Genomic DNA, 25,225 nt, shown 5'->3' on the forward strand with positions numbered 1-25,225 from the left:
CTGTCTGGTTCTTCTCCATTTGTGGAGTCAGGTTATTCTTATACCCTCAGAGGGGTTTTAAAGGAAGAGAGGGCTCCCCATGAATACTTCATTCATTTTTTCAATGAGATAAAATGTTGTATTTCTATCTCAAGACTACCTGGACTAGAAATAAGAAAAAATCCCTCTTTCCAGGGTTATAAAACACCATTTTCTCTCCCTGTCAGTCCCAACAGAGTGTGAGAAACCAAGTTAGAGCTGCGTTTATGGGCAGAGAGAGGTGAGGCACTTGGGTGTCTGAATGATATCACACAGATTATTGAACAGAATCTTTAATATTGCACATGCACATACCAAGCAGCTTGGAGTGAAGTGAGCAAATGTGCACAGAGAAATACCAGTGCATGTCTGTGCCAGCCAGCTGCAAACAGCATGTAGGCCAAGTGAATGGAAATATTAAAAATATAGTAAAATATTACAAAATATATTAATGTATTAATTTAAAAATAATCAAATATAAAAAGATTATCTATTCTGATAAACACACAGTATTCTGAAAAATGCTCTGTTTGCCCCCAGATCTCAGCCTGTGTTGAGAACCTCTGGGCCAACACTCTTACAAATGATGTTTTTCAATTACGTGGGGAAATATTTGCTGTGCCAGCATGTCAGAAACACTAAGCCTAGCTTTTCAGATTAGATTTTGCTGTGGGCACGGAAGGCTGAAAAGGCTCCTTGCAGGATTGGTGTGGCTGTCTCTCACACAAAGGCTGACATCTCCATTGAATGGGCCGTGCTGGTTCCCAGCCCAGCAGGAGCTCCTGGGCTCTGAAAGGAGATTAAATCAGTGATTGCAGACTGGACAATAGGCATCCGCCAGGACACGGCCAGAAAGGGAAAGCCTGACCTAAAGGCAGGGACTTGTGCAGGGTTTTGTCACACCAGATTTGGGCTGGGCTCTTCAGCCATCTAATCCTGTATCCTACCCATTATGTCCCACAAGGAGAAGCTTGCGAGGGGCGTGCAAGAAATCCGTGAGAGCTTGCTAACGGGGAAGTTTGGGCTAAAGCTGGGAGTCAGAGATTTTCCCAAATTTGAGCTAATATTTATCACTGTAGCTCAGAAATTCTCCTTGCTAGAGGAACAGTTAATCCATTTTAAATCCTGCTAATCTCCAGCTATCAGTGATATTTGTGCACCTGAATGAGAGGGGGTTGTTACAGAAGAATGAAACAGCATCTCTAAGCTTGGAGGTCCTCTCAAAGGTGATGGTAGGAGCAGTAGCTGATGTGGGTAATAGCTGCCTTCTTCTGTGGATTAAAATCACTTTTTAGAAGGGGAAATTGATGTGAAGGGACACCATCGAAAGCTGTGTGAGGAGTGTGAGTCAGGGCTCAGCTCAGAGCATGGGGCCTCTGAGATGACAGATGTGAGGTGAGCTTTGTTCTCAGAGCTGTGACCTTGGACTCCTGCAGATGAAGCCAAGGCAATGTCAGAAACCCAAACTCTTATTTTGACATTTTATGTGTATTAAAGGCTCAAAGACAATACCTAGAGATACATTTCCCCTGCTCTTCATGGATCTGGTGCATCCTTAGTCCTCCCCTGGCCTTTCACTGCAGTATTGCAATAATTCCCATGGTGACTCAGGTGGAGTCATCTTTCTGTTTAATACCTGCTAAGTGGTTGGTTGTTATTTTTTTTTTTTTAATGATTTCTTAATTGCTTGTTTAATCTGTGTAGCCTTTCCCCAAGCTCAGCACTGTGCAGGAAGGTGCTCCAAGCTTGTGGGACCCACTGGGTGAGAATTATTTTGTTTTCTGTCTTCTTTGAACCTGCCTCTGCTTTCATGAGCTGAGTCACAGTTCCTGTGCTGAGAGACTGAACAATTCTCCCCTCTTCATCTTCTGGATGAAAATTGTACAGACCCATTTCACATCTCTCCAAAGCTATCTCTCTTCCACATCTGCAGGTAGCTAATATAATTTCCATGCCTTTTTTTCACACTTGTTGCCTTTTCTAGGCCTCTTCCAGTTTAATTGGTTTCGGTGGAAGGATGATGAATTTCCTTGTTCTGATACAGATGTTTGGTGAACGTGCATAATTATTTTCTTTGTATTGTTCTCTGTTCCCTTTGTAATAAATTTTAGTATTTTATTTGCTTTCCTCCCTGCAGCTTAATAACTGAACAGATACATTCCTAGAGTTAAAAAGCTCAAAGATATAATTCTTCAGCAGCTGTAATAAACTCTGAGTTCATTACTGTGTCTGTTTCACTGAAGCTGAAAGTGTTGTCTGGGGTTGGTTTTGTTTTTTAGCCCCCAAAATGAATCTGATTTCATTCATTTGGTACCTGCCACTGTCCCATCACTCAGTGTCCTAGGATCATTCTGCAATTCTTCACAGTTGATCCTGGTTTTTCATATCTTGACTAATTGAGCAATTTAAAAATCTTTATTTCCAGTATTATGTCACCTAAAAGTCAAATGCTAATCACAATATTGTAGCTTTCCTTACCATGTGTTGTAAAGCAGATTTCTCCAACTAAAATACAGAAATCTCCAAACTAAGCACGTTTCCAGACTACCAGCTGTGGCTGAAATTAGGATAAAGCCAAAGTTAGGTATCCACCTCCCTCTCAGTGGATATTCTGATCTGAATCCAAGCTTTGTGATTCAAATGCACTTTTAGTGGAGACATGAATCAAATTACTGAGCTGGAACTTCACTGCTTTTAGTTGCAGAGATTGGTTCAGACTCATCTCTGAATGATGGTCTCTTCTGTGGGGTTTAATGAGAGAGAAGCAATCTGAAATATCCTGGGGTTTAACATCAGACAGGGTGCAGTTCTTTAAGCACAAATTAATATTCTAAAATATAAAATCTAGAATGCATTTACAATACATTTCATCCACTAAGTACATTACCAGTGTGTGCAGATGAATTTGTTTAATCAAGGAAGGAGAGGAAGCCCTTTAAATTTAAGGATACGCAATATAAGCCACATAAGCTTTTTTACACCTGTTTTATAGCACTCACCTCTGACCTGGCACTTTATATGTTATATTCTGGGCCAGATTACGGATTTACAGTTTCACTTATAAAGTAATGGAAAAAAATAAAGCATTTTTGTAAAGCTTGGCATGGCAGCACGTGTTCCCAGAGTCCTGGGAGCACTTTTGTCACTGAAAAGTTGCCTCATTTTAAGCTTCGTTAAAATGCAAATCAAAATCTAAAAGCATTGGTTTGCTTAACTTCAGCAAAAATAATAAACCCCTGAAAGTGAACTCGGGACTCTGCATGTTGAGCTGATGGATGGTTCATAAACCTGCCTTTAAAAACAACGCAGTGCCTGCTTTTCCATCTGTACTTCAGCAGCTCTCCCAGCCCACATTCATCTTGCCCATTGTGAGCTGTTACAACACAGAACTCAGTTGAAATTAGCCATTTAAATTTTATTTTGAACCTTTCTGCAGGCTGCCTGAGGAGATTCAGGTGCTCATGACAAGGACACTCCGGAGCACAGGTGACATGCACACCTGGCTGGTGGTGCTCCCCTCCCGGCAGGATGAGGGCTGGAAAAGGGGGATTTCTCTGCCCACCGTGCCGTGCAGGCAGCAGCCTGTGCCCCATGAAGTGGAGGAGCCCAGAGACGAACTGTGCTGCCTGCACAGCCCATCCCCACTTGTGGGAATCAGAAAACCAGAAACTCCCACAGGCACGGAAGGGTTTGATCTGCCCTTGGAAGAAGCTTGGACTGATGTAAAAATACAACACACAGACATTCAGCAGAAAAATCATAAACTTGTGTTTCTGTAGTTGTAAGCAAGAATATGCCTTAAGTAAGTGAGAAACTGCACTGATAAGATGGTGAAGGGTTTATAAGGTGGGGTGTGGTTGTATGGAGTGAGCTGAGAGTTTAGAAGTTAGAACAGAAGCGTTTGTGTGCCAGTGAGACAGAAGCTATTGGACAAAAGTACCTGCAGTGCAGCAGAAGTAAGTGAAGGTGATGGGTTAGAAAAGCAAAATAAATTCTGTGACAACTCTCTGTTGGGTTAGAAAGTTCTGTATTGCCCTGTAACAAAGAACTTGGGACTGCTCTTGAGCTCTGGCCGAATGTTTGATCCTCTAAAATCTCACAGCCTCTGAGACTGATGTTTATCTGAGCTATAAATCGTTCTTAGCTTGAAAATAGCCCCACCCCTTCACATCTAATGGTGGCAATGACACCCACTGCCCACGTGTGTTCCCTGCAGCTCCTCCATCCCTCACCCCTCGCTTTGATTTCAGCTCCGTTCCCGGGTCAGAAAAAGGCTGGTGAGGGAGGGAGGATGAAAGAAGGAGATGCTTTGACAGCTCCTTTCTCATGGTAATGAGCAGAGCTGCTCCTTCTCCCCCCTCTGCTCTCTTTTCTTTCTTTAGAGAAGGAAGAATCCAGCTCTGCCTTCCAGGCACTGCGCAGACAAACCGGAGGGCTCAGGGTGGTTTGTGGGCTCTGCCCATGGAGTCATTGCTCTGTTTAGGGGTTATTTGCTGTTTGTTTCCTGGATATAATGACAGGTAAATGTGATTAATGGAATTAAAGGCTTGGCTCGAGGACACGAGGTAGCAAAGCATCAATTACTTCCTGGTGATTTCTGCTCTGTGAGTCATGTTCCCTGAGGAAACAGAGATCCATTAATTTAGCTGCTCCATGGGAACCTGCCACAGGAAAGCTCCCTCTGCTTGGAAGGGGAAGCAATAAATGCTGCCTGTCCAGCATTAATAATTTTCTGTTCTAAAAACAACATCATTTGATACAGAGGTAATTTGAATTATAAACAAGGATTATAAGCAAGAATTATAAGCAAGCACGGGAAATTAAGCAGAGCCATGTACATTCATTAATGGAAACACAGACCTTTCAGACTAAGGACCAGCTTCTCTCCCAACTTTTCCTTATAACAGTTTGAATATTTTCCCTTATTTTTTTTTGTTTGGTTGGATTAGAAATCTGAGGAAAAAATATTTTGCAACTAAGGAAACTACATGAAACCAAAGTGAAGAAGTTAAGCAAGGTGCACCCTAACTAGCAGAAAATACCTGTTTGATGCAAGATATTGCTGCTTGCAGAAGCAGGCCCTTAACTGGTAAGGCTAGAGAACTGCAATTTAAGCATAAATGACTTTGAATACTTCAAAACAAGTGCCAAGCCTTAGGGATTGACAATTCCTCAATTTTATAAACAGTACAGGTCTAAACTCTAAGGATCTTAGATCCTTAATGATGGGGTTTTGATGTGAAATCAAAGCCTAGATCGTTCATATCCTGCATAGTATTTACCTCAAAAGCTTTACACTTATTTAATTTTCAAGTTTCCTATTTTTAAATGCATTTGAAGCATCCTTTGGACACTGTAAATCATGATAAACAGAAACTCCCAAACCAAAGAGAGCAAAGCAGGCAGGGAAAAAGGGGAGAGGGAGGAAAGCAGCAAAAAGATAAAAAGGACAGCACAGGAATAAACCTGGTGTATAATTCTGCTGTAGAGACATTAATCACAGCTTTTCGGAGAGATCCCAACCCCTGGCTACACTGAAAGGTCTTTTGTTCAAAGTCAGTGCATTTACCCAGGAATATCCTGCCACAGGTGGGAATATGTCACAGCTGGAAAGCTTCTGAAAAACCTGTCACATCTCAGCCAGGGCTCCAGAAGCACAGACACAGTTTTGCTGACAAAATAAACAGACAACATCCTTATTCTTGGTTTTTTTATTCTTTTTTCCCTGCTAAAGGAATAGTCCCTGGGGAATGTGGACAGCACTGGAAATTAGGCAGACCCATATACATTCAGTAATGGAAACACAGACCTTTCAGACTAAGGATCAGCTTCTCTCACAACTTTTCCTTATAACAGTCTGAATATTTTCTTTTTTGGTTTGGTTGGATTAGAAATCTGAGGAAAAAAAATATTTTGCAGCTAAGAAAACTATCTCTTCAACAAGTCAAGTATTTAATTTTATTTCTTTTTTGTATTTTAAAGCGGTACTTCGAAATTTGATCTATTAATGTCATTCAGATAGTGACAGGGGGGCTCATGGGTGACAACAGTGGTGCCCCACAGACTACAGGCGTACCCTTGTTGGAAATGCCACCCTTGCCTGTTTGCTGGCACAGAAATGGGCAGCAAAACCTCCCCTTCTGCAATTTTCACAAGCATTGGCTTTGCTCTGACTGCTCCTATTTCTGCCTTGTGTAATTTTGTGCCTAGCAGTGCCCCTTAGATTGACCAGCTCCAGAAGAGTGAAAATGCTGTTCTTAGAGCTTGGTTTAAACCTGCCAAAGCTGTGCTTTAAACTTGGCTGACCTCAGTCTGTGCAGCCCCAGATGCTTTGATGCTGCATGAGCTCACACCAAGGATGTGTGATGGGGTCAAGCACAGGGAGTAAAAGCAGAGCAGATGTGCAGGGAGTGCCAGATTTTTCAGTGGTGTGATTAATGGGACCCCATGAACCCTCCCTGAAACGTTCTGCTGTGAGCAGAGGCTCTGCACAAAACAAAGCACAGGGCCTGATTTTGATTCTGGAGATTTATTGAAAGGTTTGGGGTCTTTCCACTGAAATCTGACTCCCAACACTCTGCTCCTGAAAGGGGCGATGGGTGCTGTGATGGCAATTAGCACTCCAGGCTCAGGCAGCCTTGAGGGAATATTCTCCTCAAACAAGGAGGGACTGCAACCCACGGTCAGTCACAGCCTCTACACCTTATTTTTCAAGTGGTTTAGGAACGATGCTGTGAAGTTGTTCCACAGAAGTAACTTCCTAATGCTCAAAGATTACAATTGGCATTTACTGGCCAACCGTTTCTTTTTTTATAAAGTACATTCCTCTGTGGAATAGTGCACAGAACACAGGCAAATCCTAGAGTGCAGATACCTGCAATAATGGTTGAGCTTCAGCCCATGCTTTATGTTTTCAGTCTCTGACATTGAGCTTTAACTTTGTGATCCCTTAAGGCCATACATACCTATTCATTTTTATCAGAATTTGTCAAATTTTCAGATGGGTACTATGAAAAGCTATAAAAATGTAAAAAAATTCTTTTTTCAGAGACCAGGAATGGTCTCTGAGCTAAAGCCAGTCTCTTGATGCATTTTACAACCTTCAGGTTGCTTGACTTGAGCACACGGATTAGGTTTCACATCTGGAATTGTGCAAATATCATAGAATTAGAGAGTGCTTTGGGTTGGAAGAGACTGTAAAGTTGATCTTTCGATCTTTAGGTGGTCTCAAAGATCCCCTGCCATAGAAGAGGTGGAATAGGTACACCTGGATATCTCTTTTCTGTAATAAAGGACTGAAACAGATCCACTGACCAGCTCCTTCTCCCAACCACAACCTCAGTCTTTGAATTTCCAGTCTGGGATTATCTCAGGACACGAATCTGTAAGACCAGATCCATTTAACCCAAGTTTTATTTATAGTGCAGGACATCCTTTTCTAGCTTTTTTTTTTTTTTCTGTTTTTTTCACTTTCCTTAGGACGTGACTGCAGTTTTCCTTAGGTTTTTTCATGGGCTGCAGTTCTGAATAGCTGAGGTTCAGATTCCCAGCCAAGTCCAGGGAAACGTGCTGAGTACCACAAAGAGGATAACCCCAGCCAGGCATGAGAGAGGCAAATATCAGTGTGGATTTTAATCATGCTGTTAAGCAGGCAGATGACACACTGACAAAGTTGAAAGGATACCCAGGAGCATGAAGGGAAGGGGACAGCACAGCAAACATGGGCAGTGATTCAGCAGGAGTCCCAAACAGAACAAATATTTGCAGGGCTGCTGAGTAACTGCCTTGTGTCACTGGAGTGCAGGAGTTGCCTGCACTGTATTTCCTCACATCAGTGACATTTATTAGCTCAGCCCCAGCCTCCTGGGAGTCCAGGCAGGTTTAAATGCTGCTTGACAGGCTACCCCTGGGTGCCTCTGCTCCTGGCAGTGTGCTGAGAAACACGAGGGTATTTACAGGGTGGCTGAGGGCTGGTTAGGGTCCAGGACCACGTCTGGTGTTGGTTCTTGCTGTAACCCCAAACCAGTGACTCTGGACTGGGAGCTCTGCTTTCTGAGAGTCACAGCCTCTCAGGGGGACTCCAGTGTTTGGGTTTGAAAGGGGAAGGGGAGGAAGTTTTTTCTTTAAAGGGATGATTGTGTGTCAAATGAGTCTTTTTTTTTTTGGAGGGAGATAACACAAGATGGGTAATCTGTTGATCACCCAGAAAGTTGGTGCTGTAAGAGAATCGAGTGCTGGGGGGGGGCTGTACAAAGTCAGGGCAGGCAGATGAAGGAGGGATATGCACAGCTGTCACCAAGCTGCTGCCTGAACTTCCAGGCACTAATTCAGGGAAGAAAAGCTGCAGAAACACTGACTGCAAAACGAATCCCTCTGGTGTAGGAGGGGTTAGCACAATCCAAATCATGCACAGAGGGGCGGGGGACGCAGCTGTGAAAGGCAGCTGGGTACGGGGTGACAGAACCAGCCCTGCCCTGGGCTGTGGTTGTGTCCCTGTGCTGCAGCAGGGCTGGCAGGGCACTTCCACCCCTCCATGCCCAGGAAGGGATCAGCTGGGGGACAGGGCCAGCAGACAGAGCCAGGAGGGGACAGGCGGGGTGTCCCTGTGTGTGGCACTGCCACTGAGCCACCACCGAGTCACTCCCACACAGCACACACAGCCAGGCAGATAAAAGGAGGATTTAGGGAGAAGCCAGGGAAAGCCTTCACAGAATAAACACTGTAAACAAGAACCCAGCATGGAAAAAGGCAGGGAAGTGGCTACACTTCCACTGTTGCACACTGGGGGTAAATGTTGCAGTTCCTTCAGGATAAATGAATTATGTGACTGGATTTGAAGTCAAGGTTTTGCTATTATGGAGAGCTTTGCTATTATGGAAAGACTCTTGCATTTGAAATAAAAGTGGCCCTTCCACAGAAAGAGATGCTATACATTTTCTACACTGCCAAATTAATCTATTTAAATTGCTCTGCACAGTTCTCTTTACCATAAATAACAATACCTTCCATTATTGCCTCTTGTGAAATCAAAATGCTGCTTTAAAGTGTTCCCAATGAGAGTAATCTGGTTTGCTTACTTAGCTTATGATTCTTCTATGACTAGAGACCCACAAGTAGTCTAAGCTTCGTGTGATGGGAATATATTCACATGCTACAGTTAACTTCTTCCAGAACTTGAAGCTCTGTACTTTTTGGCAGACTTCTCTGTAATACAAAACCTCTTACACTCTTTAGTAGAAAACAATATCAGCTCTAGGCAAAGTTAGAAAATAAAATAAGATTACATCAGTTCATCCAGAAGAATCTGAGCGTTTTCACAGATGAGGCTCTGCAAATTTAACATTTCATTTCACTCTCTGAGCTCAGTTCCCCGAGTGCCATCAGCCCCTGCTCCCATCAAGGATTTCTTTCTCACCTGCAGGTCTGTCCAGCACACGCACACCCACAGCCTCCTCTCAAATTTTGTGCCACCTGGAACAAATTGCCAAGATGCCCCTCATCTCACAACAGCAAGGAGATGGTATTGATGACAACAGTCAAGCAAAAATTGTCCAGATTTTCTTTATTGTCTGATTTTTAAAGTAGAAGAACAGTACTAGGCTGCCTAAATATAAATCACTATCATTCTGACTGGAAATAACCTACTATAGACATTTTCTACTGTGTGTGAGTGTTTCCTTCCAAGGGCTTTTTTCCCTACACTTAATGGAGCTGATCCTGTATGGAATATTTCCATATTTTCCTCCTGGTCTTGGATTATTGATTTGGACTTGTCCATTTTGTTATGTTTTACAGAGTGAATGATAACCTGAGAAATTATTGAAAAGATCAGGACACTGCCTCCTGAAAGAGAAGAAAAACTGAACTGCTTCCAGGATAAAATAACCTAAAGCACAACTTTTTAGACAAATTGACACTGATGAAATAAATAAATGGAGAAAATTATGCTAGAGGCCTCAGTCATCATATTTACAGGAAAATATGAGAGGCTGAAACAAACTTCTCTGCATTCCATGCCAAAAGGTTTCCTACTCATTAACACATAGAAATGCTGATGGATAATTAAGTAATTTGGGAGACAGACCATGCATATGGGAAGCATTTTTGGTATTTTATGACCTCCTTCACTGACCTATGTAATTACTGTGCTGCTGACTAATGCAGCAACATAAACCTTCTGTCAACATCTCTATTATGAAGTTTATTTCAATTCTAAATGACGTCTCTTTTAATTTCTTACACTGGAATCAAAAACATCATTGTTAAATGGATCTATTCCTTCCAGGGCTTTTAAAGAGAAAAAGAATATGGACACTTCATTGAGTAATCAATTTCTAAGCCACTTCCAATGTAGTATAGAAAACAGAGCCAACTCATATTTGGCAAGAACAATTCATGTCAAACCAATCCAATTTCCTCTTCTGACAGGGCAAATGCCTCAATGGGTGAAAGAGGCAGTAGATGTGACATTGTAGTAATATTTTAACGTAAGTATTTTTAGAAATCATAGGATTCTATTAGAATACATGGATGGTGTCACCTTGTGCTGCAGCAGAACTTGGGGGGAAAAAAGGGAGATTAGGGAATAGTGGTTAATGATTTGTTCTCTGGGAATAACTCCCTGGGCACTGCATAAAAATGGGACTTGCCTGACTTCCTAAACGCTCCTGACATCAGGCACGGGCAATTACACACCTTTTATACAATACCAATGGTCAGTATACAATTTCTTGTGATGTCTTTTTCCTCTGAAATGAATTGAACTCAAGCTTTTCAGGAAGTAATTTATTGAAATTTACCCTTAAAGTTGAGCTGCATTCACTCACTAACTTGACAGGGATTAAAAAATAAAAGCTGAAAGATAGTCCAGACAGAAACCTGACACATTGATCAGAGTAGGAAGATCAGGATAGGCTCCTGAAGAAAAGAACTATGAACTATTTCTGGTTTAGGCTGGTTTAGGAACCCAATGATGTGACAGGGCCAGTTCAAACCCTAGCACAGGAACCTGTCCACTCAGAAGAAGTTCATTGTTTGTCATACAGATTTGCAGGAATATAAATATGAAATCAGGAATAGGTGATTGTAATTACACACTCCAATTTAGGACAATGTTTAATCACTTTCAGGTACTTAAACACTTTCTTGACTAAATGCAAACTGTTGTTTCCTGCATTAGGGATTAAAACTTAAGGTCATGATTGGGATTTCAGATCTAAATGATAGCAAACAGGTCTCAGATGAAGGTCTAGAAAAGAGATTTAGATGCTAAAAGAGCTTTGAAAATCTAAGCCTAAAAGAAGAAAGCATTTCCTTTATAAATATGAAACTATAAAGAGGAACAGTGTGTAAAGCTCATAGACTGCACTCATTCTTGAATGGGATTCTCTCTGGAAGAAACTGGACTTTAGCTGGAGGAAACCTGTGGCTCACCAAGCCAGTAAAGGTGAATTCTCAGGAGAGAGCTCTGCAATTGTCAGTGCTTTCTGCAGAACACCCAAATCCCCCCCATTCCTCTCCAGCACTACCTTGCAGCATTAGCTCTTGCCAGATCCAGACCCTGCTCACAAACTCTGTGTGGCACCTGCAAGGGAGAAAACTGCTCACTGGAGTGGTGACTGAAACACAGCCAGACTTTAACAGTACAGGTAAGAGCAACTGAAACACAGCCTGACTTAAACCAACGGGACAAGAGACACTCTTGCCCAGTGACAGACAGAACCCTGTGGGCTCCCAGCTGTCCCTCCCTCTCCACACCTCAGCCAACCCATCTCTTCCCCTCACCAAGCACTCCCAGCAGCTCACCCGAGCCACACCCATGGATGTGAGCTCCCGCAGGTCAGGAGAAAGTGATTGTCAGTGAGCAGGAGGAGTTTGGGCTGCCTGAGCACCAGTGTGGGCAAGCAGAGGGGGTGGGACAAGCTGGGACAGCCAAAGCTGTGTGGGGCAGAGCTGCTGCTGAACCCTTTCCCCATGCTAACACACAGCTCTGCACTGCTTATTCACCATTTTCTGCCACTTTGGGCACCTCTGTGCCACTCTGGGAACACGTGGAGTGATGGGATTCCATGTGTTATGGAATATGAGCACAGGCATGCAAGTCACAATTATCATTATGCATCTCAAGTTAAACTGTTTACACCAAGAGCTATTGCACTGGATGGGGAGGTGCAGGTGCTTTGTGGCCAACAGAGAATCTCAAAGGGTGGAAGCTGGCCTGGGCCCCTGCCAAATGTGCTACAGGGCTAAAAAAGGGGTGTAGTTCCCAAATGGTCAGTCCAGCACCATTCCTGAGCTTGACACTCACTGTAAATGAGCATGCCATTTAAAAATAAGTATTACAAATGAAGGTTATCTTACAAGCAACATATAATTTATATTTCTAAACTCACACTCTTTTGTTTTGATGTAACACATAAAGTTCCTGCTCTGCAAGGCCAGTGGACATTGTTTATTGCCTTTAACCTGTTTCAAGGTGATCTTTTTTATCCTTCACTGCACTGTGGAAAAGCAATTCCATAGGACAAGAACTTATCTTAAATCTTTGGTGCTCATGCCAAGGAGAACGTGCCAGCCCTGACAAGCTGTGTGATCCCTTGCAGCACCAGGAGTTGTGTCATTCATCCCAAGACCCCTGACCGTCATCTTGAACACTACGTGCCCTCCTACAGATGTTTAAAGAAATGCTTCTATTTTCTTTGATCTTCTGCAACCATGCAAGTATTAACATACACAATGCTGACAGAAAGACACTGGATAAAATGGTTATTTTTAGAATTTCCTCACTTCATAAAACAATACAATAGCTATGATGCCACAAATAACTCACTATGAATTCTTCTTCTAAGCAAACAGAGGAAGTGTGAGGTTAGGAAGAGGCAAAGACTTCAGAAGATGCAATTTATTAAAGTACTAGATTTAGTACTGTAAGTAAAAATATATCTATAAATACTGGTTTTGCTTTGGGTCAGTGAAAATATAAACTAGATTTTATTCCATAGGTCAGTCTGAAACTTGGGCAGAAATTACTAACAATTAATAACCATCAGTGAGTCCAAGTTCTGTCTGAGATAAAAAGCAACAAAAGCAGTGGACTCTTAAATTCGTGACCAACTTTCTGACTTCTGGAAGGATTTGTTTATGCTATCACAAAAGTGGGGTTTAGTTGGCTGGTGTTTTTTCTTTGAGATTTCCACTGTTATTTTGTGGGTTTAGGAATGTTTCAGCTTCTCTATTACCTATTCTGTCAGTGAAGAAGCAATGAAGTCACAGCAAGTTTCAAACCACTGGCCAGAAGTTGTCCTTGTGTGCTTTTCCATAATTCCTAGGAACAAGTTGAAGAGCTTTTATATGAAATGGAGGGTCAGCCATCTGATTACAGCTGGCATGGGATGGGACCTAAGGACCAGGAAATGCAGTGAAAAAAGTAAGTGTGTTGGAAATGGTTTCTGAAGGACTGTCAGCAATTTGCTTTGGGGCTTTCTTGAAGCATTACCATGCTGAGTTCTGGTACTGTGTGTCTGAGGAGTAACTTCAGCTCTCTGTAGATCAGCACCCTGACTTTGGCCTGGAAGACTCTCAGATCTCCTAAAGAACCCCTACCAAGAAAATGGATGAGCAGCTTCTAACTTCCCTCTGGCTAGATTTTACAAGGTGTTTTGGAGACATCTAATAAGCCCCAACCAGAGATTCTCAAACTCACTTGTGTCCCAACACAGTGATTTTATAGGCACTTTCTGTCAGACTCCAGCCTACCTGTAGTGCTGCAGTTGTGACTCCAGCTGCTGGATGTATATTTGCAGATGTGGTACCTCGTTCGCTCTCACTTCCAGCTCCTTCACTTTGCCAAGACTGTTCAGGACAGCATGTCTGGCCTCTTCCACCTTCCTCCTCATCTCTGCCTGCTCCCTCTTCAGGTTACGGTTGCAATCTTCCAGGCTGACCAGAGCTTCCTGAGAGCTCTTCAGCTCCTTCTCCAGCTCCTGATTGAACCTGATGGCTTCTTCAATCTGCCCATCCCTGGAGCTCCGGATGAGCTCCATTTCCTCCAGGACACTTTGGAGGCACTTGGTCTGGGAGTGCTTCTGTGTTAATGGTCTCTTACTCCCTACGAAGCAGGATCCTTCTTCTGTATGGCTGGCATGGCTCTTCCGCAGCCCCACCTGTAATGACCAGGAACACAAAGCAGGGAGAAATTGATGGGTTTTAATTAAGACTGACAGTGGCTGGATTGTGCTTTGCTGGTTTTTTTTTTTTTTTTAATCACATGGAGTTGATCAGCAACTAAAGCTACTTGACCTTTGCCAAATACAGAGACATGGAAACAATCTCTGAAAAGTAGTTTTTAAAACCTAGCTATGCATTTAATTTTCAAACTACTCACTATCATGTTATTGCACAAGTTTCTGTACAGCTTTAATGTCATCACTATGGTCTGTACTCAGGAGTCAAGCAGTCTGCTGAAAAAGATATCTCCAATGAAGTTGTGTTCAGAAGAGAGCAGGGAGCAGCTGGGGGTGTTCTGGAGCTCTCCTCTTTGTCATTTTCATTCTTCCTGGGACCTCAGACTGCTGACTTCATGTTTGCTGCTGATTTCCTTTCCCTTTTTTAGATGAAAATGGTGAAAGTGTCTTTGACCTGCCTTGCTGGACATTGTGAAGAGAACAGTAATCTACTGCAAGTGGAAGTGTCACAGGTGGAGCAGGGTTCTGTGAGTGCTGTGTTAGCATCAAATCAGACCTGGTCACACCTGGTCAGAGCTGCCAGAACAATCGGTCCACGCTGCCCTTCCCTGCTCTGCCTGTTCCACGCTATTTCATGCCAGAGTAAGTGAACTGCTGTTAAGTGTGTATGTGTGTCACTCGAGCCAGTACAGCAGAAGCCAGCCCCGGAATTAATGGGGCTCTGCAGAGGAGCCCCAGACTATTCATCAGCATGCCTGCAGAACTGGCTCCAACTTTGAACTCTTGTGACCACACTCTGAAGAAAACATACTTCTAATATTTCTTAGAGGCACTTCTGACGGAGACACTGCATGTGCTTGTGCAGGTAAGAATCCAAAAGTTCTTTCTTACTTCAGGAAAAACCCTGCATTGGTGCACATCCAGCATATGGTATCAGCACATCCTGACTGCACGTGCAGCAGGAGAAGCAGCAGCACTGTACACGTGGGTTTGTTAAGCTGAACTCCCCTACACTTTAAACAGAGAGCTCACCACAACTATATTTAATGGTATACCGGTGCCACACATTTCTCCTTAAAAGGCTCCCTGTAACTCAACTTTGCTAAAAAAGTTAATGCCGAGGATGAACGAGCAACTTCGCTCTCAGTCTGGCAGTGGAGAGATTATAAACACTGACTTTCCGAGAGCAGCATCTCTCGCGAAGCACTCGGGGCAGCCGAGCCGCCCCCGGGAGGCCGATGCAGAAGCCGGCCCGGACTCACCTGCAGCGCCAGGCACCGCGCATCGCTGCTCTGCAGGGCGGCGCGCATGTCCTCCACCAGCTCCCGCAGGCTGCCGTTCTCCTCCTCCAGCTTGGCGATGCGGTCCTCGGCCTGCTCCAGCGCCACGATCTCTTCGTAGCAGTCTCGGGAGCAGGGCCCCGGCGGCCGCCGCTCGGCACTGCCCGCGGCTCCGCGGTCGGCGCGGCGGCGGCGGCGGGGGCTGCGCAGGCGGATCTGCGTCTCGATGTGCTCGCTCTCCCGGCCCAGCGGCAGCCGCGGCCCCGCGCGGGTGCTGAAGTGGCCGCAGAGCCGCGCGTGGAACTGGCGGAAGGTGAGCTCGGCCGAGAGCCCGTCCCACAGCCCCGCGCACTCCTCGGGCTCCGCCGTCTCCTCCAGCCCCAGCACCTGGCACAGCGTGCGGAAGTCCTCGCCGGGGATGCGGCCCGCCCCGGCGCAGTCCAGGTGGTGGAAGATCTCCTGCAGGTACTGGTCCAGGCCGGTGGCCAGCACGACGATCTCGTTCTCCACGCCGCGGTCCAGCCCGTAGTGGTAGGCCAGGGCGCTGACCAGCCACTGCGTGCGCCGGGCCGGCCGCCCGTAGGGGTCCCAGCCCTCAGGCGGCTCCATCGCGCCCGCCCGGCCCGCGGCGCTGCCCGAGCATCCCGAGCGCCCGCCCGGCCGAGCGCTCGGCCCCGGCCCGCGGCGGGGCGGGACGGGCGGGGCGGGGCCGCCGCCGCTCCAGCGCCGCTCGCCGAGCGCCCGGCTCGCCCCGCAGCGCAGCCGCGGCCGCCTTTGTCCGGCACGAAAAGCGATTCAGGCAAAGCGGGCAGGTGCCACCCTGCTCCGTTTGTCTGCCCAGCCTGCGCCCCAAGTGTGTTTCTCGTTTCTTAACTCATTTCTCCCTTCTGCTGTCTCTTTAATACAAGCAAGACAACAGCATCGCACAATCCACTTCGACAAGTAAGGCTGGTGAAGGAGTGAGTGCTTCCACTAAATAAAAAACCCCAATGTGCTTGAAAGCCGACGTTCTCTTCGCTCAGACCTCCTCACCTCTGTCGATGAGGTGACTCTATGGTGTTGCTGTGTGGCTTTGAAGAGCTCTGGGATAGAGATGAGGAAGCGTTAAACTCGTTCAAAGGAGCTGCCCAAAGCAGTGACTTTAGTCTCTCTTTGGCTGGGGAGCAGGACGCGCCTTGTTGAACGCAGGCAGCAGCACGAGCAGGGCTCCTCCACCAGCAGGGACTTGCCATGAGCCAGGAGGGGACCGTGGCACCAGCCATGCCCAGCCACCATGAACAGGGTGGCAAAAGTCAGGTGCTGCTGTCAGGCTGCATGAACAGCCCAGGCAAGGCATCATGAGGAGCCAGGTTTGGGGAGCATCCAAGGAGTCCTGTCAAAAGCAAATCATTTGAATATTCTCTCTAGGACAAAAAAAGAGCAAACCAATCCAGCTGATGTGTGAGGAAAGTGAATTCAAGTTCATTTAAAGCGCTGCTCAATTCAGGATTGGGTTTCTTTTAAGTAAACTGATGCTAATAAACATTTTCCTTCATATGGTGGGGTTTCTCTGCAATCCGACTTTGGTGATAAATTGCTGACCACTTTTGGTTTTGCTCTTTAAGGTAAGTTGAAAGTCTGAGCAGCTTTGTTGAGGAATGGAGAATTGTTTGTAGCTCAGTTTTTTTCTCCGGAGGAGCCTTCCATTTTAGCACAGGAGGAAGGTAAGGCAAAGATTTAAAAGCTTTCCCTCCTGGAGTGACACACCTTCAGAGGAGTCTGTGAGGAGAAGTCCCCTCAGCCACTGCCAGGGCTGTTTGCCTCCTCTGCAGGCTCAGTATTCTGGGAGTTCCACAAGCCTCAGCTGCCACTGTATTTTCCTCTGAATATCTCTTGTTGTGCAGTACACAGGGAGAATATTTTGCGCTAGATTCCCCTCTGGGCTTTGAGGTAAATCTCAGGAATTCAGGTGATTTTAATGTGCAGATGAACTTTTTATGGATAGTAAGGAAAAGGGAATAAGTACCATGGAAAATTAATTGCTCAAAATGTGAGTGGCCCAACCACACTAAAAACAAAGTCTAAACTGAAGAATGTTTTTATTTTTTTTGTTCCCTGACAGGTGGGGTAAAACATGCAGTGCTACTAGTCTTTAACAGATGCAGCCAGCAACCAACTGTATGAATATCCAGGTGGTAAAGGATGAGACAGGGCAGGAAAGAATCTTCAGCCCTTCCTGTTGAAGTTAGAACAGTATGAAAACCGACTCTGGCTGCTGTCCATAGGTAATGGATGTCATTTGTACAGGAGGGCAGGTGTCCAAAGCTGTTTCTGGCCCATGCACTGCCGTGGCTGGCCCCGTTCCAGCCCTAGCTGGACCAGGGCGGGGGGCTCGGGAGGGGAGGAGGTGGGGGGATCTCGGGAGGCTTCCGCTTCACGGCCGGGCTGGGGGGCCGTGGCGGAGGCACGGAGTGCTGGTGCTCTGCTTTCTTGGACAACTGCTGCTGTGGAGGCCACGTCTGGGAGCTGCCAAACCCGACGGTCTCTGGGCTCCCTGGGGGCGAGGGAGAGTCACGGCTTCTCGGCCAGGATGCTGGAGCTGCGGCAGCGGCACTGCGGAGAGAGGAGTGGCTGAGGCCCCAGCTGCCAGTGGCACACTGGGACCCTCCTGCACAGCAGGGCCCAGAGCTGGCAAGGCTCCCCAGCCCGGCTGGAGCTGCTGGCACACCTTGGCCCAGCTGGACAGCTGCCCCTCAAGGCCCCGGCGAGCAGGGGACGGCTCTGGGCAGGCTCCCTGGCCAGGAGCGGGCCCCAGAGCACGAGTGCCTTTCAAGGGCAATCTCGTCCCTGCTCTTTCTCCTCCCCACCTTGCCTGGCCTCTGCCCTGTGCCCCCAGGGCTGCTCTTGGCCAGGCAGCCTCAGTGGGAGCCAGCACTGGCTGCAGCCCCAGCGGGCCCCCCAGGACAAGGCCCAGCAATTAAGAGGCCAATGAAAGCACTGGGCAGCAGCAGAACCCTCAGCAGAGTTCTTGGGGCAACCACAGACTGGCCACAACTCCACTGCAGCCTCTCGGGGAATGTTTCCTGACTATCAGCAGCATTTAAAGATGCTGGAGGGTAGAGATCAGCAACAACTTACTCTTTCTTTTCCTTCCACCACCGGAAACCAACACAGCACACGACCATAGAAAGTGGCACAGTGAACAGTGTCACTACTGTGCCTATCATGCAAGATTTGCGCACATCCTGGGGGCAGAAAACTCTTGGGGTACTCGGTGGATTCTGAGCGTTTTTATGTGACTTGCCAAGCACTTCTGTGGGAGCAATGGAGAGCGTGAGCCCGCGCTGTGCTGCACTGCTGAGCTGGCAGCAGGGTGCATACGGCCAGGACGTTCTCTGTTTCCCCCAGAGCTGGGGCCTGCAGGCACCTTGCCGCCCCTTGGCACAGGCTGTGCCACCCAACAAAGCCCAGCAGGCCGGGAGGAGAGCCCGGGGCCAGCGCAGCTGCTTGGGCAGTCGCTGCTTTGAGGGACACGGGCCAAACCCTTCCCTGAGCAGCCCCTGGCAGCCCTGGGCCTCGCTGCCCTGGGACAGCTCCCCCAGCCCCAGGGGACAGAGTCAGGCCCTGTCAGGAGCCAGTGCAGCCCCTGCCCAGTCAGGAGCCAGGGCTGGCTCTGGCCCTGGGCTCGCAGCAGGGCTCCCTCTCGGGGCTGCTCCCGTGCCTTGGGCCTCTGGGCACTCAGGGCCAGCTCCGGGAGCAGCTGCAGCGGGAGGGGCGTTGGTGCGCGAGTCCCGATTCCCCGGGGCTCTGAACGAGCTCCAGAGGCCTGGAAGCCGAGGCGCCTCCAGCTTTGGCTGCTGCCGGGCCGTGCAAGGGCAGGGCCTGGGGGAAGAGCTGCTGCCACACAGCCCCGCCGAGGGCTGAGCCCGGCTGAGCCCGGCACAGCAGTTACCTCCTGTGCCTGTGCCCGTGCCTGGCATCGCCTTCCTTCCTGGAGCAGAGGTTGGCACTGAGCCACTGCTTCCTCCAGGATGTGCCTCCTTCCACTGAGATATTTGGTCCATCACTTGAGAAAGGAAGAGGGACAGCTGGATCAGGTGGAACCACTCACCATTCCAGGACATGAAATCTTCAGGAGACAATACTTCTCAAAGTCATGGATAAGAATCAGGAGAATGGCCAGGTTATTGGGCCTGGGCCAACGACCTCCCTCATCGAAGCAGCCCCTACTCCTGATCTGCCCAGAGACCAGGAAATTGCAGGGGATCTCAGGGTGTGCACGGCCCATGGTGCAGTTTGGGGTCCCTGTCAGCTGCTGCCAAATGCCTTCCTGCAGTGGCTGGGGAGAAGCTGCAGCCAGGCCAGGCTGGGAAACAGCCCTGCAGGCCGTGAAAGCAGCAGCGGGGCAGCCAGGCTGCCATGGATCCCTTCCTGCTGTGCCGGGCACGGTGTGTCCAGATGTGCAGGGAACGCCCCCGGCTGCTGAGTCCCAGGGGAAGGCTGAGGGAAATGCACCCACCACGGCGTCTCTCCAGATCACTTAGCATCTGGTCTAGATGTTTCGCTGCCTCCAGGGATTTCTTGTCTCCTATGTCTGTTTCCTTCCATCTAGGAGGACCTTAACAGAAAGTTGTTCCAAGTCTCCTTCAGGCCAGAGTGGCAGTGAGTGCCCCTGGGTGATTGGTGGCCTCCAAGGCACTCGCTCAGCTCTGCCTCCCACTCAGGAGCAGGGGCAGGGGGAGCACGTGCCTGCGGCGGCCCCACACTGGGATGGAAGGAGCCCCTTGCTGGGCAGTTGGGGCAGAAAGGACTCCCTGGAGCTGCCAGCAGCTCTAAACCCAGCCCCAGCCAGGGCCAGGCCTTGGCAGCAGCAGCAGCAGCAGGAGCAGCTCAGGCTCCCTGGGGCCGGCAAAGGAGCTGTGAAAGGCTCAGCCCCGGGGCACAGCCCTGGGCCCAGCCCCTTCCCTCTCTGCTCTTCTCCCTGGCTGCACAGAGCACATGGCAGGACACACTGGCATTGCACGTGGGAGGAAGATGGACAGCTAAATGCTCCTTCCTCCCACTGACAGTGATCCTGTGGGATCACTCAAGGCTCCAGAAGGGAGCAAGGCAAGTTTTCCAGAAACTTTCACCCCTGCGATTCTGCGAAGGGAAATGGCTCAGGAGGCACTGAATATTCTCTCAGGAAAGGCACACAGAGAAAACTTGCCTCCAGCATTCTCCAAGAGGTCCAAGCTGTCGTCCAATGGGGCATCCAGATAAGCCATGTCAACATCCCAATCTAGAAGGGAGCACAGATCAGAACCATTTCCATGTTGTGCTGGAATCCCCTTCTGCATCAGGGAACTGGGCACTGCAAGGGGGTCGGGTAAGGCTGTGGGGGCCAGATGAGAATGGCCATGGCCAAAGCTGCACAGGGGCCTGGGGAGCTCTGGGCTGGCTCCTGGTCACTCTCCACACGATTTCCTTGCCTTGTGCAACATCCTAGGGAGGGCAGCTGGAGCAGCCCAGCCCCTACGGGGGCTCTCTCTCCCTCCCACAGAGGAAACCCTCCCTCAAGCCCAGGGGAAAACCATCCCGCAGCGCTTCCCGGCAAGCAGGAAGCGCTGTCCCGGGAAAGGGGAGCCAGGCTGCCGGCTCACCTGCTCCCCGCACTTGCAACGGAGCAGCCTGGGCAGCCCTGGCAGGCAGGGCCACGGCCAGGAGGAGCAGGAGGAAGAGGCGTAGAGCAAGGGCCATGGTGCCTTGCCCTCTGCCAGTCCCGCAGCTCTTGCTGCCACCGCTGTCCTGACACTGCTCTCCCAAAGTCAGCACCACTGCTGCCACCGCCGCTGCTGCCGCAACAGTTGTGCTCAAGGACTGACTGCTCGGTCCTTTGTGTGCTGTGCAGCCACGGGGCTCTGGCACCTCTGTGACCTCAGAGCCTGATGTGACCTCAGCCTGCTCTGACCCCAGAGCCTGCTGTGACCCCAGAGCCTGCTGTGACCTCATGGCCAGGCTGGAGTTGTGTGGGGAGTGGGATCTGCCTTCTTTGGCCGGGTGCTCATCCTGCCCAACAGCTCTGTCCCAGGGTTGTGACACAGTCCCAGCCCAGCTGGTCTCACAGGTTGGGGCATGAATGGATGGAGAGCAGCCCAGCCAAGAAGGACTTGGGGCTGCCGCTGGATGAGAGGCTGGACATGAGCCAGCCTTGTGCATCCACAGGAGTGTGCCCAGCAGGTTGAAGGAGGTGATTCCACCTCTCTGCTCTGGTGAGACTCCACCTGGAGTACTGTGGGAGATGTTTTACAGCAACTTCTGTGAGTCAGAGAGAACTCTGATATGAGGATCCATGTTTACCCCTGAAAGAATTTTCTACCAAGGTCGTTGACATAGAAACCAAGAAAGAGAGAAGGATAAATAAGAGAAACCTGCAACTGCCTATTCCAGTAGGCACTTTGCTTGTCTCTCGTGACCAATGAGTAAAGTGTAAACTTGGGAGCTTTGTAAGAATGTCGAAAAGGCATGCATGCTAGAATAAAAACAGGCTTTGAAGCCTTCTGGAAATGAAGGGTGTTGCTTTGTATTGTCTCCGTCTCTACCAAGACAGAGTGCTGCATCCAGCTCTGGGTCCCCAGCACAGGAAGGACATGGTTCTGTTGGATCTAGTCCAGAGGAGAGGGACAAAATGCTCTGAGGGCTGGAACCCTTCTGCTTTGGAGACAGGCTGGGAGAGCTGGGGGTGTTCAGCCTGGAAGAGAGAAGACTCCAGGGGGACCTGATTGCTGCCTTTCAGTACTTTAAGGGGGCTGGTAAAAGAGATGGGACAGAATTTTTCATAAGGGCCTTTTGTGACCAGACCGTGGGGGAATGGTTTTAATCTAAAGGACGGTTGATTCAGACGAGATGAAAGAAACCCACTTTTTACACTGTAGGTTTTGAAACCCTGGCACAGGTTGCTCAGAAAGGTGGACATCCATTCCTGCAGTCATTCAAGCTCTGCTCTGAGCAACCTGACCTAGTCAAAGGTGTCCCTGCTCACTCTGCAGGGCATTGGACTAGATGGCCTTTAAATGTCCCTTCCAACCCAAACCATTCTGTGCTCCTGTGCTCCATCAAAGCAGTGTGGGATTAGTGCTGGGGTGATTATGCTGGCACCTGTATTTTGGCAGTTGTGCCGTTTAGCAAATGGCCAAGAGAGGATTGATGGGCTGGGCAGTGAAGCAAATAACACACAGTGTGCTCAAGGAGAAACAGGAGAGGAACACAGCTTCCAGTTCAGATAAATGCCAGCATTTTGCTGCCCATCCCATGTTAAGAAAGAAAGGAATGTCCTGATGGTCCCTTTGTGTGGGTGCCTTATTGGCGGTACCAGTACTTGTGTTCTGTAAGACAGGTAACTTGTTACAGCTTCTTGCCCCATTTCTCACTGGATAAAACCCAAATACTGCATCATTCCATGTCTACTTTCTTCCAAGTCAAGGCAAATCTTGTTCATTTTTGAGTGGGACATATTCATCTGTTCACAAGCAAATTCTTCTTGCCATTCACACAATGTGGATTTGCTCGAATCAGACTGTAATTAAGGTCTACCTCTCACTAGTATTAAAGTTGATGCATTGTGAGGCAAGGTGTCGAGTAATTTGTCCTGGTGTCTGGCCCTGTAGAGGGTTTTTCTGTAATTAAATGACATTTGAAGACAGCTGTAGTCTACCATACTTCTGGCATCCTAGAAATGAAGAAACAGCCTTTGAAACAGGATTTTATCCTTTCTTCCTCTTCCTCCTCCCAGGAATTTTAATCTCTGAGGTCTAAGCTCTTCAGCTGCCTCACAAACATTGTTTTAATTCAGACAGGCATCCATGCAGTGAGCCACAAATCAGGACTGTGGCTGTGAAGCTTGAAGCAATGCTGGTTTATAGCACTAAAAATAATAATCTGTTACCCAGGTTAAGCCAAGCACTTCCCAAATAACTCTACCTATCCTCAGGGATGTTTCCAAAAGGATCACTGTAAAAGCTGGGAGTGGGGAGAGAGAGCGTCATCAAAATTAAAAATACAGCTTTCTGAGATCTTTATATTCTGATAAAATGAGAGTCAAAATTGTTCATATACGGAACATTAACTAAGAAGTGAACGACAGATTGTCAAAATAATTGCTTGGGGAACAAAAAAAAACATAAATAAAAATAAGTTCATGTGTAGATAATAAGTAAACCATCATGCTAAGAAAAAAACCAGATGTGCCAAAACTAAAAGCAAGAAGGCTGTTTCACCTGTCTCAATACAAAAATAATGACTGAAAAGAATCAGAGATCCTCACGACCATTACTATATACAGGAACTTCCAGGTATTGGGAAAAACCAAAGGAAACTGTAGTGTGCAATTCACAGAGGTAACCTGGGATTTATTGGTGAACTTGTTGCAAAATTTCTGAGAGCAGACTGGAAAAGCATAGGGACTGATCAGACCATGTGTGGGCATTTCCAGCAGTGTGAGGGATGTTTCTGGGAGCAGCTGCAGGGAAGAGAAGCAGCGCACAATTACTGGGTGTCCCAGGGTGACCTTACGATGCTCGTATCCCCAATCGGGTGTTCTGTTGATGCTGGATATTATATTGTGTGCCTTCCAGAGGGGCTCTGAGAGCAAAGGCGGGGAGAAGAAGAAGCACAGAGTTTGTTAGCAGAGACTGCACTCACTCCTGCACAGTCTGCTGGAACACAGAACTCCACGGTGCTGTCTGGGCACGGACGGGGCAGAACACCGCGCTCCTTTGCTTTTTAGTTACTTTAGCTAGCTGGGGCAGTCCAAGTTTTCCCTTGACTGGTTTTCTTTCCCTTTTCTTGGATCCGTTTGAACCTGCTCTGGACCAGGACCTGGGGAAGCACCGAGAGCTCGCACTTTGTGGCCCACGGGGGGCTACTCTGGGCAGCAGCCTTTCCCAGTGCCAGAGGGACAGATAACAGAGCCACCATCCACCGGAGAGATTTTCTGAATCTGTCATCTCTTCAGAGCAACAAATGGGTTTTGTCATCTGGTATTGTCCATTTTTTGGGCTGGGCAGTGCTTTGCCTGTTAAATAAACAGGCTTTTTAAACTTCTCTTTGTGGAAATTTTTCCCGAACTGACTGGGGGCAGGGGCCGTCTGGGTTTGATTTCTGGGGGGGGGCCCTTTTGGGCATTTTCTCTCAAATTTGCCCTAAACCAGGACACAGGGACAATCTCTTTGTGGGCTGTAGACTTTATGACAGTCTGTCCCCTGGGGCTGGGGGAGCTGTCCCAGGGCAGCAAGGCCCAGGGCTGCCAGGGGCTGCTCAGGGAAGGGTTGGGCCCGTGTCCCTCAAAGCAGCGACTGCCCAAGCAGCTGCACTGGCCCCGGGCTCTCCTCCCGGCCTGCTGGGCTTTGTTGGGTGGCACAGCCTGTGCCAAGGGGCGGCAAGGTGCCTGCAGGCCCCAGCTCTGGGGGAAACAGAGAACGTCCTGGCCGTATGCACCCTGCTGCCAGCTCAGCAGTGCAGCACAGCGCGGGCTCACGCTCCCCGTTGCTCCCACAGATGCAGCCAGCACCACAACATGTGTTCCCAATGCCCAGAAGGGAATCAGAACGGGTTGCTATTGGGGAACACCCTGTTTGCTTGTGATAAGGGCAAGTTTGGCCTTCTATTTCTGCCAGGAAATGATTTGGAAGTGCTCAACTAAACCTCGACTGAGAGCTTCCCAAATCATCTCTTCTGTTGCCATAAAGAGATGGGGCTGTCACCCCCGTGTCTGGGTGCTACCACCAG

The 25,225-nt window shown here is 48.2% G+C and overlaps 2 protein-coding genes across 5 annotated transcripts in view; both read right to left on the reverse strand.

Moving 5' to 3' along the window:
* The window catches only part of EFCC1 (EF-hand and coiled-coil domain containing 1), a 39,860-nt gene extending 23,718 nt beyond the window's left edge, over window positions 1–16,142 (reverse strand). For all 4 annotated transcript variants that reach the window (XM_053953856.1, XM_053953855.1, XM_053953857.1 and 1 more), the window contains exons 1-2: window positions 15,464–16,142; window positions 13,774–14,180 (exon numbers count right to left, since the gene is read on the reverse strand). In XM_053953856.1, coding sequence (XP_053809831.1) covers window positions 13,774–14,180; window positions 15,464–16,090 — 1,034 coding nt within the window. In that variant the 5' untranslated portion in view covers window positions 16,091–16,142. The remainder of the gene's footprint in view (window positions 1–13,773; window positions 14,181–15,463) is intronic.
* A 1,398-nt stretch (window positions 16,143–17,540) lies between these two features.
* LOC128794133 (uncharacterized) lies at window positions 17,541–21,311 on the reverse strand. The gene is made up of 6 exons (XM_053953792.1): window positions 21,103–21,311; window positions 20,670–20,741; window positions 19,980–20,078; window positions 19,413–19,526; window positions 18,599–18,773; window positions 17,541–18,073 (listed from the first exon to the last, which is right to left on the reverse strand). The coding sequence occupies exons 1-6, from the start codon at window positions 21,197–21,199 to the stop codon at window positions 17,830–17,832; spliced, it is 801 nt and encodes a 266-aa protein (XP_053809767.1). The 5' UTR covers window positions 21,200–21,311; the 3' UTR covers window positions 17,541–17,829.
* Window positions 21,312–25,225: the final 3,914 nt, after the last annotated feature.

The sequence above is a fragment of the Vidua chalybeata genome, chromosome 12 (assembly GCF_026979565.1).
Source record: "Vidua chalybeata isolate OUT-0048 chromosome 12, bVidCha1 merged haplotype, whole genome shotgun sequence".
Taxonomy (NCBI): Eukaryota; Metazoa; Chordata; class Aves; order Passeriformes; family Viduidae; genus Vidua; species Vidua chalybeata.